The sequence below is a fragment of the Zophobas morio genome, unplaced genomic scaffold (assembly GCF_036711695.1).
Source record: "Zophobas morio isolate AGI-343-1 ecotype UQ-CSIRO unplaced genomic scaffold, CSIRO_AGI_Zmor_V1 ptg000011l, whole genome shotgun sequence".
NCBI classification, from domain to species: Eukaryota; Metazoa; Arthropoda; class Insecta; order Coleoptera; family Tenebrionidae; genus Zophobas; species Zophobas morio.
In genome coordinates, this window is record NW_026972116.1 from 5,764,895 (window position 1) to 5,786,968 (window position 22,074).

The window sequence follows — 22,074 nt, forward strand, 5'->3', positions numbered from 1 at the left end:
TTTGTTGCTCGTTAAACAAATAATTTAATTTTTTACTTAACAGTATCATTTTTATTTAATGATTTCTCGGAAATGATTGAACTTATTTTCTCTAAAATTTTAGTCAACAAAATTCATAATGCTGCATACCTGTATTCGTATTTGTGGAAATGATATTTCCACATCAATAATTACAGATAATAATAGATACATTTTTCAGAGATAATTAAGATTAAGATTTCTTAATCAACTTCACGCGCAGAACAAGTAATACGGCAAGGACTCATAATGTGAAATAAATGAAAAATTGAAACGATATTAGAAATCTCGTGGTGAAGTAGTTAACTAAGTATAACGAACAATGAATGTTAAGTTATTGATGTTTTGATTCGATTTTTTCTAAATATTTTTAAAATAAAGAGACTTATTTTTCTTTATTTTTATATAAAATCTACATTTGATAAAACTCATTGCAGTCATTCATTTTTCCTAAAAACTGTAGAATCCAAATATTGCATTGTTAATTTCCATTGTTAAATGGTGAATTGTGAACGAAATACGGAGTACCAAATTTAAATGTGTTTTACAGAAAGGAATTATTTTGACAAAGGATAATAAAATGATATTTTCTTTGCATTGGCGGAGTAAAGGCGGCTCGTTGACTCGCTGCAGTCCTACTAAAATTGCAGCTTAATATGTAATTTTTTTATATAAAATACTGATAAAGAACACTCGGGTAAAAATAGGTTGTTGTCTCAAACAATTAGATTCCAGTATTTTATTACATTACGTGGATATTGACTACAAGTAGCTATTGTCGGGCAACCAGAGAAAATTAGCAGTGATACTGTTTAAAACTGTAAATGCAGTATATTTGGATTTGGAAATAAATCATTCGTTTCCATGTCTTATGTATCAGTGACAATTATGTTGACTGCAACCCAAATCTATTTGATTACCCCTAACTCCATAATATCTAGTACTTAATATAGTTATACGCTTTTCAGTTGAAAATGAAAGAATTATTTGTACTGGTAGTTGTAAACAATTGTATAAATATTTCCGTTGGATTCCTTTGCGAACTCTTTGTCAATTATTATTTATGATACTATGGTATGATCCCAAACTGTTTAGAGAAGAAAGGGAGGCTGTGGTGTGCGCACGTAAACTTGTCCTATTTCTTTCCAATACATTAGCTCTAAATATTAGCTCTCGTCTATCATCTCCTACGTGCGCTTATCATAGACTCCTTTTATCTAAAAAGTATGCAGTATTTCCCGCGCAAACCAGCAGTCAAATCTCTAGATTGCCTGGCCTCGTGATTTGTCACGTATTTTTAAATAACATACAGTTTTCTAAATTTGCTGAAGTACTACTAAACTACAAAAATAAATAGACGGGTAAATTATATTCTCAAATTATAACTCCGAATTAAACATGCAATGTGAAAAGTTAATGCCGTGAACCCTACTAAGTATAAATTAAACGTCATTGTTTGCTAACTACATAATTGATTAAACTTATTATTTTAATAAGGTAGGGTATTAAACTAGACAGAGACTTGAATACTTTTTTTTACTAATTTTAATATAAATGAGTAGATATATAATAATAAAGCAATACATATTATTATACGCAAAATAGTAATTTACACAACTAGTTCGGGATAGCCTGCTTCCCGCATGAACGCTTGTTTGCGGCACGACCGAAGGGAGTGACGCATTTGCGTGAATGCGGGAAGCAGGCTCACGAACGTGTTGTGTACAATATTTTTTGCAACGAATAAACGTTTAAACTGAAGAGATTAACTGTGAGTTATTTATAAACAACGGCATTGACAGCGCCGTCAACACATCACAATGTTGACACTACCCGAGTATTTTAAGGTTACCATGGCAACGGGAAGTTAAATGCACGTGTGCGGGAAGTTCGAACTCCCGCACCCTGGTGAATGCGCGAAAGCCATCAAAAAAGGTCATGAGTGCAAAATAGTAATTTACACAACTAGTTCGGGATAGCCTGCTTCCCGCATGAACGCTTGTTTGCGGCACGACCGAAGGGAGTGCCGCATTTGCGTGAATGCGGGAAGCAGGCTCACGAACGTGTTGTGTACAATATTTTTTGCAACGAATAAACCTTTAAACTGAAGAAATTAACTGTGAGTTATTTATAAACAATGGCGCCGTCAACACATCACAATGTTGACACTACGCGAGTATTTTAAGGTTACCATGGCAACGGGAAGTTAAAATGCACGTGTGCGGGAAGTTCGAACTCCCGCACCCTGGTGAATGCACGAAAGCCATCAAAAAAGATCATGAGTGCAAAAAATGTATTTGCATGTTTTTGCATAAACTTCCTGCACTTATAATTTATGAACAGTATTTTGGACGATGCCCAATTAATTGATAAATAATAGTATGTTGATGTAAAAAGAGTATCATTACATTACTTCAAATTCTTTTAACTTTCTTTATGTATGTAGTATATCCTGTTTCCAAAATCTCAAAAAATTAGGGTTATGGTAAAATTCAATTCAATCTGGATGCTTAGGGTAAAATCTCAATAAACAACAAATGAAAAAGTATGTTATTTTTTAAAATTTATGTAACATTTATTGCTGTAAAAGTTGGAGATGACGTTATATGATGGGGAGGATGATTACAAATGTTGGTCAGCGTTTTATCAACCGGAAACGAGAGACCTATGTTTTCGTATTATAGGAGTCATGAAACGTTGAGAAGCCATAAAAGTAGCCAGTCGCCCGATGAACCTGATTACAATACTTCCTTAGCTTGCGCTCGAGACATAAAAAAAAATAAACAATAACATTTGGATTTAATAGCTTTTGATATCTGGTATACCTAAACAGTGAGTGAATTTTATGCGGCTATTATTACCATTACATATAACCATCCACTTAAATTAATTGGTAAAAAAATTTACCCATAAATAAGTTATTGTAAAGTTATTTTTATTTACACGCGTATAATTGCACAACAATAATTGTTAGACAAATAGAATGATAAAGAAAGGCAATGTCATATTAAAAAACAAATTACTCGTTTCGATGTAAGGTACCTTATATAAGTTAACAACATACATCTATTTAGTTATTATAGGTAAAATTCTAATACGGAATTTGTTCATGAAGTAAGTCGTAAATTGTAAATAGCTATAAATTCGGAAATAATTTTTTTTAAAAGATACAAGTCAAAAATGTATTAGGCATGATTGTCAAGAAACATTCCAATTCTGTTTCAAATTTGCAAGCATTTTATGTCAAAAGCTGATTTTTGTAAACGTTCCAGTAATAAATTTCGAAGCAAAATCCACCTAAACAGATTTTGCTTCGAAATTTTAATTTTCATATTACTTTTACAACATTTTAATTTAAAAAATTAAAAATATATCTATTATTTGTGATTATTGATGTAGAAATATTGTTTCTACAAATAAGAATACTACAAAAAATTGTGAACTCTTTTACTGGTATGCAGCGTTATAAATCTTGTTCACTAAAACTTTAGAGAAAATAAGTTCAATCATTCCCGAGAAAAAATTAAAGAAAAATGTTACTGTTTAGTAAAAAATTAAATTATTTGTTTATCGAACAACAAATCTATTTGAAATTTAAATTTGTAAAATTTCGAATCTACTAATTTGAAAATATTTGTAACATCTATAACAACAGAAAAAGAGTTGCACAAATTACAGTTGCTTTTTTTTAATTTCAGATTCATCAAAATTGTTAAGTCTCTTTTTTATTTATTTCACATTATTCTTATTGTTCTGCGAGTGAAGTTGAATACGATTTCTTTCCCAACCCCAAACCTAACGCTGAAAAGCAAAACAGCAAGGAAGTACGTAAAAACGGATAACGGTACTGTATCGATTTCTGCTTAGACATGCGGCAAATCAGCACTGAATCTAAACTATGTTTCGCTTCGCCCAAGTGCGACATGCGGCAAATCTGCACCAAACAGTAGAGGCGAAAATCCCTCGGACGCGATCTGGATATGCGGCAAACCAGTTCTAAGGTGACGTAATACTGATGCACCCTAAAAGTACCCAAATCTCTGTAGATAAAGATGGTTAAAAATCACCTGAAATCGAGCAAACTGCCTCATAAACGCCCAAAAAGAATTACAAAATTTCTTGTTTTTAAACAGCCCAAAATAAGGAAAACTAAAGAGAATAACAAAGAGAAGCAGTAATTAAAGACGAGGATAAAAAAGAAAAAGAAATTTTGAAATTAAAACAGAGTTTGGTAAGATAATACAGTAAAATATATATAATATATTTACGCTTACGGTGGAAGAAAAATGGGAGTTATTTCTAACTAAAGATCTTGGAAAAAAATTTCCGTCCAATGCCTGAATCAAACTGCACCGCGTCACTTCCTGAAATTGCAAGGGAGGTTTATGGTGCTCTCAGTGGTATTCACAATTACTTTGATAAGAGAATGCGGAAAATGTACTTAATTAAATCCGAATTAGGTCATTGTAATGGTGACCTTATTGTCTTACAAATGTTTGCGCTTCAATACCACTGAGTCCATGGGATGTGATTGTTCTCGACAATAAAACTCAGTTCTTGTTTTCACCACCTAGGAATACGACACTTTTATAATTTTTTAGATTTATTAGTTCAACATTATTATATTTTGTTTTTTGAAAAAGCGAAAAGTTATGCAATAAGATTCAGGAAGGCGATAATTTTACTAATATTACCTAATTATAAAAACTGTCATTTTGATATGTCAATATCTACGTTCTAACGGAAAAATGAATAACAACTTCCTCTGTATCTGAATTCAATAAGTTTCTCTGCTTTTCATCCAAACTCACAGCAGTTACGAAATTTTAAGTCAACGAGTTTGTGCTAATCCCACATTACAAAAATACAGGGTTTCTATAAATGATTATAGGGTCCCGTGGCGGCTCGTCAGGGGAGGCAGGGGAGGCAGTGCCTCCCCTGGAAAAATTGACTATTAGTTTTTGTTTTAATATCTGTTAACTTCAAATATATTTTAAAGATATAGCAAATAACTTTTATGGAACACTGTGATTTATTAAAACGCCCTTTCGACAGGAATAAGCGCTGATCATCGCCGTGTAGGCCAGCTTCAGACGGAGGCATCCCTCCCATAGACGGATATTCAGTATGATTAGTCAGTGGTGCTAATATGTTTTTGAGTAAGACAATAGTCATCAGTGCTTTATCAAAGCGCCAGCGGAGGCACCAACGCCTACCGTCCTTAAGCCAATCAGATCGAATTTTTTAATCTCACGGTGAAACTGCACAATGCTGAACAGGGATGCTGAATGCATTTAGTTGTGCATTAATTAGACGCGAGGAAAGGTGTTCACTGCATGTGCATTGCCAAGGTTATGTATTAAAACTTTTAAGTTAACTTGAACACAGTAGGACAATGAAAATGTCAGTTTTGCAACGGTGATAGCAACATAAGAATCTATCATCTCCAGAATTTCTTATAAAGTTTAAATATTTAAACAAGGTTTTCTTACGACGAACAATTGTATGTCAAAGATTTAGAACGTCTCATCCACATTTGAGCAGAACTTTATTAATTAATTGATTAATATATTTAAATTAGCCCTAGATCATATGAATTAATATTTAATGCTAATAAAGCAAATTCTGTAGTCTTTAAACCTTCTCGTTGGTTTGTGTGAAGCAATTAATTGTGTTTTATTCGAGAAGTGTACCCATATAGATATATGTTACTGACTCAGAGCTATTTGTATTGTTTTCATAAAAACGAATAAACAATCTGTCTTTTAACAAAAGTAATTGCCAACATGTTAATTAATACCTGCTGATTTTGAAACGAAATTGTTGCCTCACCTAACGAAAAGACCACGAGCCGCTACTGATAGGGTCGCAGTAGGTCATGTAAACGTGTCGCCTCTCAGATTTAACTGTACGGAAATCCGTACTAAGTGCCCAAAGACGCATGACAAAAATCACACATATGTATAACTGGTTGCCTAAACGCTTCATATGTTTTTAGAAAATAAAACTAATTCATTACAATAAAAAGAAACAAATTTATTCCGGTTAAACATTACAGTAAATGTTGAAAATGTTCATTAGTCTATTCAAGGCACATGTTCACTCTCTTTTTAATTTCAAAAATGTTCTGTAACATCCTTTCGTCAATACTTTGGGCCCGTTGTTTAATTGTTCAATTCTGCTTAAGTCATCTCAAATCATCAACAATTTCCTCAGATGAAGTCTTCCACGAGCTTTCTCTTTGTTGATACTGCCAGTTCGAACAAATCTGTTGATTGCATATCTAATGTGGGCCTTTAACGATGTTTCTTGAATTATTAAATCAGAGTATTTGGCCAGATATTCTTGCTTACAAGCGGTTACAGAATACACATACTCTTCGTTTACGAAGTCCCATTACGGAACAAGACATAACGATGAAAGTGTCTTGTTCAACAGAATAAACCATTTTCACAGTTTTGTTGTTTTGAGCTTGGATCAACGAGAATTACTGCAATTCGCACTTGAAAAACATTAAAACAATAAAAACGCCGACGTTAAATGACATGTCACAAATGACATTAGACATTAATGTGACAAGTGACAAATGAGAACTGTCATAATGATGCATAATCACGGGCATAATTTCAGCGAAGCGGGATTTTTGAAATCCATGGCCAATTACGCCCTTAGAGTCATTTATAAAAGCCCTGCATTATGTCTTATTCATTTTCATTCATATAATTTGACAGGCGGAGGATTTTTAATTTTTGAGCAAATAATACAGACTATTTAGTAATAATAATTAGGTTATGACTAGACAGCGGATTTCTGTCGGGCTACGTCACGATTATAGGTGGAGACGCGCTGCATCGCCGGGACTCAGTAGCGGGTGATAGGTAATCACTGAATTTAATTGTCATTTGATTTCATAAATACAATTAACGATTTATTAATCAAACGGCTAAGTAAATGAGAACTGGAATTAACAGCAGAGTGCAACGAAGCAGCGTTATTCTAATCTCAAATAAACGAAGTACAGCCGGTAACTGCAATGAATTCCCATCCCGAACGAGCCGTACCGAGTTTGGCCTTGTCTAGCCCGACAGAAATCCGCTCCCTAGTTATGACATCGTGTCTATTTAGTTGGGTATACGAATTTACTGTTAATTTGAATAAGAATTACAGGAAAAAACTGTTTTAACAAATTCGTTTTAATAAGAAACTAAAATTTCAACGTATGTTTATAGCAATGTTATACATAAATACTGTAATACGAACGCTCGAAAAACAATAATGTAACCGTTTATTAAAAAACTGTAATTTATTATTAATAGTTATAATGTTTATAACAACGTTTTATATTCACGTTTAGGAAATGTGCTATTGTATTAGATAAATAGTAAATAAAATTTGATGTTTTAGTCAAAAACTATTTTTTTCAAAAATTAGCATAAACATTATATTTTGAAAACGATAGCACTTTTATTAAATCCGTCTTAGGCCAATTGGTAAAACATTCACATTCTAGTCGGCTTCAGGCTTCGGGTTTCGGGTTCGAATCCTTGCAAACCCAACTGTTTTTTTTTATTTTATTATTCAAATTCTGTAATATTGCGAAATTCTTATGTATAGACTATCATAAATTGTAACGGACAAGTCAAGACTTAGGCAGATAATTAATAACTAAGTATTTTTATTGAGAATGTAGTTGTTCTTAACGCTGAACTGTTTTTTTTTTCATTTGCTTACACATGCATTATTTAAGGTTCTGGAAGGCACGAAGATAGAGAGCAAATGAGTGAAAAAAGTGAAAACATTTCTCAGTTTTGGGATTCGTTCCATCAATTGGGGAATTACAGTAATATCGAACAGTAATGTGTTTAACATTAATACACATTAAAGACAAGTCCCATTAATTCAGGATTGATGGTCACATGACCATCAATCCACCATAATTGACATCAATTATTATTCTCATCGATAGATACATACCTATAATAATCGGTATAAACTGTCGTGAAAGAGGAGATGCTAATAGACGTCATCAATTTTTTGGATGGACAAGTAAAAATATTTGGAATAAAAACTTATCATGTTTATCATAACTGTAAACCATCTGCAAGATTTCAAAGCATTCGGTTTTGCAGATTCCAAATTAAATGTCAAAATGTTGTTTACTAATTTTGATTTTTTTTCCAAAAATGTGGACTTTTCGGATAAAAACTCAATTCGGAGTCATAAACTACATGTGTGTAAGACTGTTATTTTATAAAATTTAAGACCCATTTACTATGTACAATTTCGAAGTGATATCACATTATTGGTGGGGATGATTGGATAAAAATCGAGACGGCAGACGGACGGACAGACAGAAAACGGGAGACTTATTTCTTCGTACTCTAGGGGTCATGAAAGGTCGAGAAAACCTAAACTTAGAGAGTCGGCACACGGACTCGATTACAATACTTCCTTTGCTTATGCCCAGGAAGTAAAGTAAAAATATTATGGCAAAGTACTGAAATGTAATTAACACAGAAAAATATTTTCCGGGTTACGACCGTCTCAGTCTTGAAAAGGGTTTCGACGTTTCGCTCACTTTCCTAAGGAGGATCCTCAGAAAATAGAAGATAAGAAGGAGGAAAAGTTCCGGAGACAAGAACCACACTGAGGGTAAATCTCTTAAAAGAAATTTTCGTTATTCTGATGGTTCTTTATTTCCTAAAGATATCCCTTACGAAAGTGAGCGAAATGTCGAAGCCCTTTTCAAAATTGACACGGTCAAACCGAGAGCCTTCATGTTATATCAAAATATTGTTAAATTTTAATAAAAATTGTGTAAAATTTTCTCTTACTGTCTATGCATTTGAACTACAAAATTTATAGAATTAAATAATTATAGAATTATATATAATTTCTGTAAAATTAATTTAAACATTTTATTTACTGTTAAATGAATACGATAGTGGAATAATACGAGATTATTCACACAACATTTTGCATTTTTTAATAACAACAACTATATTACTAAATATAAATAACTATTCTTGAGTAAACTAAGAAAATCTGTTATTTGCCAACAATTAATACGTACATTTGTTTACAGCATTTGAATGAAATATATTTAGATAATTTTATGAAATTACATATTATATTTTATCATTATCAGTTTTGATGAGCGAAATTAGAATGAAAGGTACATATCATCGCAAAAAAAACAATTTAACATATCTTATCACACTCTTACCTCTTACCGAAAACATTGCAATGTAAGAATCACAATATTATTTCATGTCATTGTACATAAACCTCACGAAACCCGGATCCGGATCTGGACCAGCAACACAAATAAAAATGCGGATATGAAGCTTTTGGAAACGGATGTTTTAATAACTGTTCCGGAACTGTAGAGCGCTGATTATTAAAAATTTGTTACTCTGTACATACGAACGGAGGTATGGTATAACGCTTGGATAAATTTTCAAAGCGAAAGAATTTCCAATTGTAACTGATTTTGTGTGTAATTTAAGCAGTTTACTTACCTACTGTGTACCGGGAAAAGAAAATGTAAATTTTACTTCAATTAGAGGAAACAACTGCTGCGAAACAGTATTCTTGAGATGTAGTAGATAAACCTAATTAGGTAAGGTAATTTCGTATTCCATTGGACGTGTACACATATCTAAAGACACCACTACATTGCACTACCGGATTATTATACATGGTGTTATGGCTGTAACTACGTGATGTATTAATTTGTGTACCTGCAATGCTAGAGGCACTTATGCGTGTAGTAAGGGCAAATTTAGATTAATGAACGGAATAAATAAATTGAACTTGTTTACTTTGAAATATTTAGGGCGTATATTTTGTGCAACCAATGACTCTTTTTACGGACAAACGGTTCTCCGTACCTTGATGTAGTAGTTAATTAGTACAAAAGCGAAAACAGAACGGAGGGCGTAATATTAAGTTAACTGCTGATAAACAATTGGATACTTTGATTATTTTGATAACACGATATTTTCTATTATTAGTGCACCCAATTTCAGGTACGCTGTTTTGTCAGAATAAAGTAGGTATGTAAAATTTAAAAAAGCAGCGAATATTTAAGGAAAAACCGGTTTTACATTTGACTACTTATTATTTTAAGTATCACTGTGCAAGAATTCAAAGTTCACGTCAATCGTCTCGTATTTCCGGCCGAAATAAAATGAGCCATAAAATAAACTTTCCACGTAATATTATCTATTTTCCTTTGATACATTTCGCAATATGTTACGCCCACGATTTGTCTTCTGGCGTAATGATTTAATAATAACCGCACGGCTAGCAAAAAACGGACTTTGGAGAGAATTTTTTCTTTTACAGGAAACCTGTCACAGACGATGTGAATTGGCCATTGTACACAAAAGATCAGCCACAGTATTTTATTTTCAACGCCGACAAAAACGGAATTGGAAAAGGTCCTCGAGCAACGGCTTGTGCTTTTTGGAACGATTTCCTGCCGAAACTTCGGGATAATCCAGGTAAATACTTCATTAACTGTGCACTCATAACTATTGTTTATTTTATAATGCATCTTAGCGTCGAACAATTTGCCGCTGAGAATTTTACTTGCAAAGCTTGGAATCAAAATCAACGTTAAATCTTTTGGGCTTTCACTACTAACTCATAATGAAATTAAATAGACTTTGTGTGTGACGTTGAAGATGTGCGAAAAGAAAGTAAGCTAAGTTTTCTTAAAATCGTTAATACGTGTTAAAATTTTCATTGATTGCTACATAGATATAATATCAGTTCCAAATTGAGTAATTAAAAAAAAAAGTATAATACACAATAATAAAGATTTAACAATGTAGCGAAATTTTGTATTTAAACAGTCTTAAGCATAAGGTAATTTCATCACTTTCTTCACAAATTTTCATTTCTGCTTAAAAGTCTTTTCTGTTTTTTAATACTCCTAATCAAAAATTAACGATTTTGAAGTAAGGGACCTACAGAAGTATGTAATGTTTTGAACAAATCTTATTCACTTAAAATAGTCCCTTCTAAAGACCCTTAGAAGGAATCCTTAAGATTTTTGAAACTTCAGACTAAACATAGGTATAAAAAATTTCATCTTCAATACTTCTATATTTTGTCTAAATATTCTCTAGTATTTTATAGTAGGTACACCATTGACGTTACATGTATATATAAATTTAAAATTGAAAAACGAAAATAAAATTTGTGCAAAAAAGCGTGGCTATACCACAAATTTACATTTTATTAATGGTTAAATGCATCCGTGGACACAAGAAATTATTTAATCAATATTTTAGCGTGTATAGATTTCCATTAAAATTAAGAAACAAGTTTAGGAATATGTTATTTTATAAAAATTAAATAGGATTTCCACGCAAAATATTGAGGTGACCAACATTTGGATGACGATGATGAGACAAATTTGGTTAACGTTCTGCCATCGAAACAACCATCTTAAAAAATAGTTAATAAAATCATAAAATCGACCCTTTCACAAAACTTCCTTACGCTAAAATGGAGGGATATAAAACTAAATCGATTCGTTAGGATATTTTTCCAAATTTGATTCCTGATTTTTTATCGAATTTATTCCAAACTTTATGAACATACTGTAGATAACAAAAATTATTTACAAAATGAGATAATTAGATTGGATATAGTCATAGTTGAATGTGGTGTTAAATCGACTTTATTTCCAGTCACTGCATTTCGAAATGGTCTGTTTAGCAGATATTATACTCTACATGCCATAAACCACCACTTTGATTAAATCTGTAAATCCATATCGTTGAAAACCAAATTATCTAAATCATGTTTTACGTTGAAACTATTATGACGTTACAGCAATGTACTCCACTAAAGGAGGTTTTGTAATAATTCTATTCAGTAATTTATTTGTGAAATTTACTGGCTAAACACAGTCGGGTCAATCTAACAAGAGTCGCACTTATCTATAGACCTTTACAATTTGAACAACAATTATATTAAAAGTTATTTAAATAAGTATAAAATCAAAGAGCAGTCAGCCATAACGTAGAAAATTACAAAGTAATATCACCATCCACAACGAATTTTGGAAACAATAGCACTGAAAAAATTTACAAAAAAATTTTGACAAAACTTCCTTCGCTCCTGAAGTACAATAAAACATATCCACCTTTTTCGAAAAATTATAAAACTTTACTTCTCGAATTTTATTTTTTATGAGAACCTCTATAAGTTAAAATAAAGATATGTATGTAAAGTTAAAGTAAATAATGTAAGTGCTACGCGTATGTTTCAAATTAGTTTTTCCTTTACAAAATTTTGTGCCTTTAACATTTTTGCAAGGATATGTATATCAATTTGTACAGATGCAGTATAATACTAATAATAACAGTATTGTATTAATAAAATAAATTGATCCATTTATTTTTTTTCACCTTGTATTTTAGAAAATATTAATGTAATGACAAATCACATGTGTTCAGGACATTCATTCATTCATAATATTTTGGACATTTTCAAAGGGAATTATTAGGGAAAATTTCGAGATGACGTCATCAATTTTTTAGAAGGATAAACAGGTATACTTTGACTACAAATTTAACATGTTTACGATAAGTTTAAAACATTTTCAAAATTTCAAAGCATTCCATTCTGCAGTTCCTGATATAATCAATAAAATAAATTGACTCGTTCATTAATCTTTTGAGACACCCTGTATAAGCAGTCCTAAACAATATGAATGCAATGAAAATCACAAGCATAGACTCATTATGTTTTATATATTTTCAGTATGATTTATTCGGCAACATTCTGAGATGACGTCATCAATTTTTTGGAAGGGAATAAATTTGTTTTTTTTTATCTATTTAATTATATTAGAAGTTTACAGAAAGGATAAACCTATATTAACTATAAACATAATAAGTATTAAAAAAAGAAAAACAGTGCAAAAAGCCTGGTCAAGAAACACATCTAACAATTTTTTAAATATATTCATTGATGGAGCGTTTACTGCTTCCTCTGGTACATCATTCCACATATTAATAACTCGGTCAGACCAAAAGTTTTATCTAGGTAGTGTTCTAAATTGTGGTTTCAAAATTGTTGGGGAATGACCACGAAGCTGGGAAGTTTTATTTAATACAAAAAGATTGATATTGGACAATTCCCTGAAGGTACTAAAGGTTAGGATAAGGTCTCCTCGTTGGCCGCTTCTGTGCAATGTCGGCAACCTCGTAAAGGCTAGGCTTTCTTCGAGGCTGAATTTCCTAATTGAATAAGGAGTGAATTTAGTAACTCGCCCTTGCACACGCTCTAAAATATTTATGTCATCCTTTATTATTATTTTTCAATAACAACCTTTATTTAATACGCGTTACAATGTAAATAACGGTCTAGGGCGTTATTTTTGAAATTAATAGGCCCTAGGGCGTTATTTTTCAATATTCAGAAATTATAGTAAGAGTAATGATAAAAATGGAACAATAACGTACTTTATACAAATTTATTCTTTTTGCTTTATTTCAAAAGTACAATTAGTAAAGTGACCTGAAAAATTAACAGCTTTGGAATCTGTAACACTTGAAAATTGACTTGACGTTTTGATGTCAACTGACTTGTTTACGTCACAAGCTAAACGAGCATTCTTCCGTTTGGAACATTCGCTATCATCCACGTATCCTTCTGCCACTGTGGAACTTTTCCAACCTCCTAGTTGCTTCAAATTTAATACGCTTCCTCCAGCATCGGCATGTAATATCGCAGCAGTTCGTCGCAGGCAATGACCAGTATAGCTTTTAGCATCAGGCAAACCCAAAAATGTGGCGATCTTGGATGGTATAGCCCCTATAGTATTCTCACCCACAGGTTGTGCAGTACATCGACCCCCACGTAGGCATAAAAAAAAATCTGTCATTTGTCTCATGTAATGGTCGACGAGATATGTAGCTGCGAATCAACCGCAAAGCATCCATTTCGTTGTCCTCAATGACCATGAAGCTTCTTGGTTTATCATTTTTCGAAGCTGGTATATTGACGAGTATGTGTTCACCCATATCACGAACATAGCTGCGCTTCATTTGTACAAGCTCATCCCTTCTACACGCTCCAAACACACCCATCATCAAAGCGACTTTAATCATCAGAAAAGATTCAACTGAAGCGTTTTTAAGGAACGTTAAGACCTGTTCCCGTGTTAGTACCTTTGATTTTTTTGGTTGGTAGCCTTTTGAGCGTTGCTTTAAATAGGCTTCCAATTGGGAAAACTTTTTAGCACTATTCACCACTTTTTTAACCATTAATTCTTTCCTTAACATAGAAAATTTAGTCCACAACGAATTCGGAGAAAAATCCGCAGTTAGCTCTTGAAAATAATCAAGCAGAACGGTTTCATTTACGGTCTTTACTGAATTGTCGTTTGTCCATTGAATGAAGCGGGAATATTCTTTTACGTAAACAGATTTCGATTTCACTGGAATTATTCCTTCCACAGCTTTTGCAGCACTTGCCAAAACAACAACGCCGTTGCTAGTGACCAAGGTAGGTCGATTTTTTCGTTAAATTACGGGAATAAGCTTTTTTTTGGAATGTTGTGTTTATTTATAAACTTTTGCTGGTAAGGATGACATAAAATGTTGAAGGCACCACGGGGGTTATGAACATAACACCCTCGGCCGACGTACTTTCCCTCGGGCGGGACGCCCTCGGAAGTACACTGTCGACCTCGCGCGTTATTTATTTCATAACGCCCTAAATACCTTAATAACTATTATGTCTTTAACAAATTAGGGGTTCCAAACTGTTGCGGCAAATTCAAGAATTGCTCTAATATAAGTACGATGTAGCTTGCTAACTGTGCAGGGATTTAGGTTCCAAAAAGAGTGTTTAATGAGGTGGATTAAAATATTGGCTTTTTTAACTACTGTAGTGATGTGTTTTTCCCATTTGAGATCTACTGAAATGAGGACACCTAAGTCCCTCTGATGGTCAGCGGGGGGCAATTTAGGTCCTGCGATTTTATAAATGAACTTGGGATTGCTTTTACCTAGGTGAAGCACAGTGCAGTTTATTTTATTTATTGGCAGGAGCCATATTAAACACGAAGAAAAATAGATTCCAAGTCCCTACAAAGTTGGTTATAGTCGGTTAAAGGGTTAGCATATAATTTGGTATCATCGTCAAACATCGCGATTGTTGTAGACAAGTGAGAAGGTAAATCAGAGACGTATAGGAGAAACAACAGTGGACCCAAAACGGAGCCCTGAGGAACTCCGCTTAGGACCGGTCAACTTTCACACAAACTATTACCCACTCTCACAAAAAAATATCTCTTGGAGAGATAAGCATCAATCCACCGCAACAATTTACCTCTAACGCCAAAATGTTCAAATTTCAAAAGAAGTCGTTTTACTGGAACTTTATTAAAGGCGCGGGCAAAATCTAAATAAATTATGTCAGTGGTACAGTTATGATCCATATTAAGATTCCAGTCACTTAAACAGCCTAATAAGTTAGAAATAACCGATTTACCCACAGTAAAACCATGCTGACACTCGGATATTATGCTGTTGCGAGAGACAAAAAGTCTAAGCTCCTTAACAATAATGAATTCCATAATTTTTAAAGTAATGGATTGTAAACATATTGATCTTTAATTAGAGGCCAAGAATCTGTTACCCCTTTTTATAAATAGGGGATATAACAGACAGAAGCCAAGACGAAGAGAGCATACCAAAACCAGAGGAACAATTTTTAGTATTTTAGCGGATAATTTGTCTAGTCCTGGTATCGATGAATCTTTGAGTTTATTGATAAGTGTATTCACCAATGCAGGAGTGAACGCAACTTCACAAATAGAGTCAGAAACTTTCTCAGTTAATATTTTGTGCAATATGATTGGAGAAGGTTTATTAGTAAATGAGCAGGAAAAAGTGTCAGCAAAAATGGATGCAACTTCTGCATAATTATCACACTTAGTACCATCCTGTTTTTTTTTAACAGCGGTTTACTAACTTTTGCATTAACATAGGATCGAATGTATTGGAAAAAACGTTTATGATTATTGTGATCATCAAAAATGTGATTTTCATATTGAGATCTAGCACTAGCTAGTCTGTTCGACAGTGCGTTTGAAAAAGATCTATGATTGTAATAGTCCTGGCCATTATCAGATTGTTCCAAAGGCTCTTTTTGAGACTAATTTGATTGAGAAAATATGAATTGATCCATAGTTTGCCAGGAATCTCAACAAATTCTCTAACATAGGAGCATCTAAATAACATAGATGATAGCTGACTATAAAATAAGCTCCAGGAAATATCAGGATTGTTTAAATAATTGATAACAGGTAAACGAAATTCTTTAACTTCACCTAATAAGAAACCGTACTTTATGCAGGTCTTGCAATACTTATAATATAATCTTGCACCTTTTTACTAGCCGTGGAAAACTGGATTTTCCCATTTAGTATATTGTGATCAGATTTATGAAAAGGTGGAAGAGGATCACATATTGTGACAAGGGACAAATCAAAAACTAAAACCAGATCAAGGAGATACGAAACTTGATTCATACGATATCTGGTCCGGCCGGTAACTAACTGGGACAAATGAGATTCATAGAAAAAATCAAGGAATAAGAATTCCGAATTTATATTACTTGGTAACAAAGGAGTAGGCCAATGCAAATTGAGAAGATTGAAGTCACCAGTTATAAAAATATTTTTATTAGGAACAATAATTTCGGATAATTAGCGATATAGTTCAGAATCAGAGGCTAAAGCATACTTATAAGGATTGCCTAGCCGCTCAATCTGACATTAATGCTGTATGTGGATGGTGTAATGGTAATAAACTCCAAATTAATAAGAAGAACTGCGAAGTCATGACATTCTCACGGAAGCCTCCGAATAAATATTTGATTATACTTTTGATACCGATATGATTAATAGATGTGACGTTAAAAAAGATTTAGGTGTCATATTTGATCCAGTATTGTCATTTATACCACCTTATCAGTACGTTGTATGTAAAAGCTACAAAATGCTTGGTTTTATAATAAGGAACTCTAGAAGTTTTACACATATTGATAATTTCAAAATATTATTTTTTGCATTTGTGAGAAGTAATCTAGAATACTATAGCATAATCTGGAACCCGCACTATCAATAGTACACATTCACAACATTGAATCAATTCAGCGCAATTTTTTAAAATACTTATATTTTGTTAAACATAGCGAGTACCCAGAGCGTGGCTATTCATATTTATAATCTTGAGACGAAATTTGATATAGATCCACTTTATGTAAGACGACAAATAAGTTCTGTAATGTGTCTTTATAACATCATTCATAACATTCATAGAATTGTTGAATGATGTCCCTAGGTTATGTATATGTTGTGTAAAACTTTTTATTTTTCAAGTGCACGAACTAACCAGCATAAAAGTTCACCTATATTATTGATGTGTACATTATATGTTGAGTTACAAATATTTGCAGATGTCTTTCTAAATAATAAAAAAAAAAATCTATTCTGAAATTTCAACAGCACTTAAAATGCGTGTAAGTATTACTGTAAGTTAGATACTTATTTTTAATTTAATTAGGCATAATATTTTAATTAATTAATTCTTTATTATCTTAAAGTGGCTCCTAAATGTTACCCTTCTTGGGCATTTTGTATTTTGTTCTTGAGTTAAATATATGTATTATTATTATTATTAATATTATTATTACGTCATTATTTAGTGACCACTAAATACAACAAACTAATAAAAAAAAATGATTATCGAATATTTTTAGAAGCGATATTTCTAAATTAGGTACCGTTAGAGGAATTGGTTAAACTTTATAACTGCATATAATAGACACAAGTGCCACCACCATTTTTGTTACCAGGTCGGTCTGCACGGAATAATAAATAATTCGGTATAGAAGGAGTTGAAGAAGAAAGCCATGTTTCAGAGATTAACATAATGTCAGCTTTGTTACGCACCATAAATAAAACAAATTCATTAAATTTGGCGGAAAGGGATAAAATATTTGTGCAAGCAAAAGAAAGTTCAACCGGTGTTTCTAGTTTTTTGAGTTTGTCGAAACAGTCGTAGGACAACCGTTGTGATATTTTATTGTGAGATCAGTTTCAGACGGATAAATTTTGATTAACAATTTACCATCACAAGCGATTGTCAATCTTCAACGGGAAATTTAGCGAGCGTAGGATACGGTAACAACTCCTGTGTATTGTAGAAAATTAGTTGAAAGTATGAGGGCAAGAATTCCTGCAGTTATTAAGGCAAAAGGAGATATGACCAGGTACTGAATTTGCTGTGTCCCAATATTTATGTGTCACAAAATGTTACGTTGTTTTAGAGTTTTATGTCACTGTTTGAGTTAGAAATCAGTTTTTGTTGTGCTGTAAAGATTAACAGTTTTGCAAGACGAATTAATTTTAAAATTTTAATTATCTAAAATAAATTACATATTTGTTAAAAAGTTTGGTGATTTTTTTATAAAAATTTTTTGGTGTCCCAATATTTAGTTGTTAGAGCTCGTATAACCTTAAAACGTTTGAAAGATTTCAGAGCATTCGGTTTTGCAGTTTCAAATTTAACACACTCTATAAACCGTGCTGCAAATCAATTTTTTTTAATACTTAGATTAATCTATAATAAAGAATTATTAATTGAGTAGTTATTTGATTCGATTAATAAAATGTGTACAAATTCAAAATTTCCAGAACATTTAATTGTACGTGAATATAAATACATACAAACGCGCTGCATATGGAACTCGAATATAGTTACCGATAGCAATACAGACATGACCGCATTGACTAAATTAAAATGTTGTTTTGGTATACATAGTGCTTGACTGTACCTTTCTTTTCATTATTAATGGTCTGAAACGTAAGTATTACTTACTATCTCATTGCTTGAGTATCATATAAGGGTAATTATCTATTTATTGATTGCAGTTACAAAGAGAGCCTAATATTCAAGGATTAATTTCAATACGAAGCTTAGATACATTAATAATTAATAACTTCGATTTGTGCTGTTTAATTTTGTATCTGTAAGCTGTTTGTGTATCCTTGTAAGCACATATATGAAGATGTATGTACATATTTAACTACAGCATTAGGAGGAATGAGTGAGAGAGAAGAGGCTCTAACCGCAGCTCTGTCAAAGCTTCCAGATATAATTTGAGCAGTAAAAATCTTCATGATTCGTTGCACACCTGTGATTTTAAAACCCAACATTTAGTCTCTGTGTGATTATTTTACACATGCATGCGTAAAAATCCACTAAATAAAAGGGTAAACGGGGAAATAATCTGCTTCCATTATTAGCTCTTGAGGGTCTTTGTCACAATCATGATGAAATTTTTACAGATAAACAAAAGTTCTAACAACAACAAAAGTTACAAATTAACACCGCATTTAATTAAAATTGTTTTCGAAAACGATGCTTTATTCTGTGAGTAAAAGTCATTTGGGTAAGAAACTAAAAATAATGTTCCCTAATAGTTTGTCTTGGTTTAATCGAATTTCTTTCTACTTTCAGTACTTAATCATTGTTATAGCTAGAAATGAAACCTTAAATTATTTCAACAATAGAAGCTAATGGCTTTCAGTAAATACGTCATATAATAGATTTTGATGAAATTATGAAAGTTGTTATCTCGCAAAAATAACGAGTTTTACTTTAAGGAGTTTTAAAATTAATTTCTCTTTGGAAGAGGCATTGTTTCAAAACGGCGTTAAAATTGTTTACGACAAAAATTCATCTCGCAAAATACCTAATATTTCACCGTCCTGTCTAATTGTCTTATGTATATTGTAACGATTATTTCAACTTGAAATACAATCATGATGTTCTTTAAATTAATAGATCTATTCAAAACTAACATATCATATAGTGTATAAGATCACTTTAAGAAATATTTAGTTGCATATTTTCTCGACCTTTCACAGCTCACAGAAAACGAAAAATTAATCTTTCATTTATGTCTGTCTGCCGTCTGCCGGTTGCTGATTTTATTAGGCAGATTATCTTTGAAACTAGTAGATTATGTACATAAAGATAATCGTCTATCATTCTCTCTATCAAAATCTGTCTGTTCACCCATTTAAAAATTTTGTAACGCAGTCTAAAAATTTTGGTAAGTAAAACTTTTATTGCGACCTTTTCTATGGTTTTATGACACAACCATCATATTTTTAATTTTATGTATACGGGTTATGATGAAAGAAAATAAAACAGTAGATATAAATTTGTATTGTGTTTGCTTTAGAACGGATATAAGATTTTTGGAATTTTAAGACCATAACATAATGAATGATTAGACAACATCGAATAAAATTTATTTATGATGATTATGTTATCATCACAAAAGTCATTTACATATATGTATATCTTATTAATGATTTGAAGCAGTTTATTTTATTGACTGAATAAAACTAACCAGAAATGAAACTTCTGATTTTATTAGGAGTATTATGTTGAATACCTACTTAATTTATGCCAGTCTACGTATATGTTCGAAATCGCAAATAAACCAGGAAAAGTTAGAACACTAAGAAAACATATATATTTTGTAAATAATTTTTCACGGTTCAGTGTTGCATAGTTAAAAATTTCATGAGTTTTAATGCAATTCTCAATTTGGTATTAGTTATAAATAGTTAGCGAAAGATGTACTAAAACGCATTACTTTAATAATTGCCAAAGTTTACGGGACTTTTATACAATTCTTGCAGTCGGGCTCGTTAGCAGCACTTGGAAGTTGCACTACCTCGGTGTTGTTAAACCAATCTTATTCTGTAAATCCCAAAAGTTTCCAAACTTCCCGAATATCTAATGCGGAGAAACTTGACCTCTGTTTTGACTGCACTCGCTGTAGTGTTCTAGTTTGTTTAATACTAATTGATCATGTACACAGACACAGCATATTGTAGTTTTGTAAATGAAAACTTTAAAATATTCATAAAGTGTTTCCTGCAAACGCAACTCCCTTCAACGTAAACCGCCATTACAAGAAGGTCTGCAAACGCAGCTCCCTTTAAAGCAAACCCCGATTAGAACAAGGATACTTTTTGAACCATGATGCGTTGCAAAATGGAATACGTCCATTTTAACACGATGCGTCAGTGTCTTAAAACCAAAATTTGTATCTCACGGTAGTTATTTATAAGATATGAATTAAGGCAGATCTTTACACACCATAACAAGGCAAAAACAGAGTCTAAACAAACGATGAAAGACTTTTACCTCACGACTAGCATATCTTTATTTTTACGTACAGGTTTCATGTAGTATTTCTACTTTATTTACCAAGATCATTTTTTAAATATATTTAAAACTTTATCAATGACATTCCTAAGTCTTTTATTATTATTATTATTATTAAGTAGTAAGTTGTAAGTAAGTAGTAAGTTGACCAACAGGTCGCTTATGTAGATAAACTACGTATTAGATATTAATCAACACTTTCTTGTACATTGTAATTAATTAATCAATCACAAATATAGAGAGAAGCACATTATGTAATACTCCAGTTTAAATTATTTACCTAGCAAAATGTGAAGATCACGTCATCAAATTTTTGGTGGGATGAACAATTTTTTTTAGCCTTTACGTACACTATACACCCAAAGTGCCACCACAATCAAACTAATAGAGATTACCTACCTGTTTAATAAAAGCGCTAACAAACAGACAGACCAACAATTAACCCACGACAGACGTAAACTGGGGACCGAAATTTTCGCATTACACAAACCATAAAACATGAAATAAACGTGAAATTAATCACTCATCAGAAGGGTCATATTGTAATATTTGCCTAGCTTACGGTGGAGAAGTAAGGGTATAATCACAACTCATTATTCATACATTTTAGGAAATAACTATTTTCACCTCGATAGGATTCCGCTCATACCTGGAAACAACCATTATAATTACTTTCTTCCGGCGATTTCCGAGAGATTGCGTCCGAATTCGGTAGCACTTTAAATTTAAATAAAATATTTTAATGCATTAAAGTTTAGCAAAACGTACA

General features: G+C 32.2%; 1 protein-coding gene across 1 annotated transcript in view; it reads left to right on the forward strand.

Moving 5' to 3' along the window:
• Positions 1-22,074, forward strand: part of LOC135126709 (acetylcholinesterase) — a 215,848-nt gene that overhangs the window by 177,204 nt on the left and 16,570 nt on the right. The window contains exon 6 of the mRNA XM_064052808.1: positions 10,369-10,526. Coding sequence (XP_063908878.1) covers positions 10,369-10,526 — 158 coding nt within the window. The remainder of the gene's footprint in view (positions 1-10,368; positions 10,527-22,074) is intronic.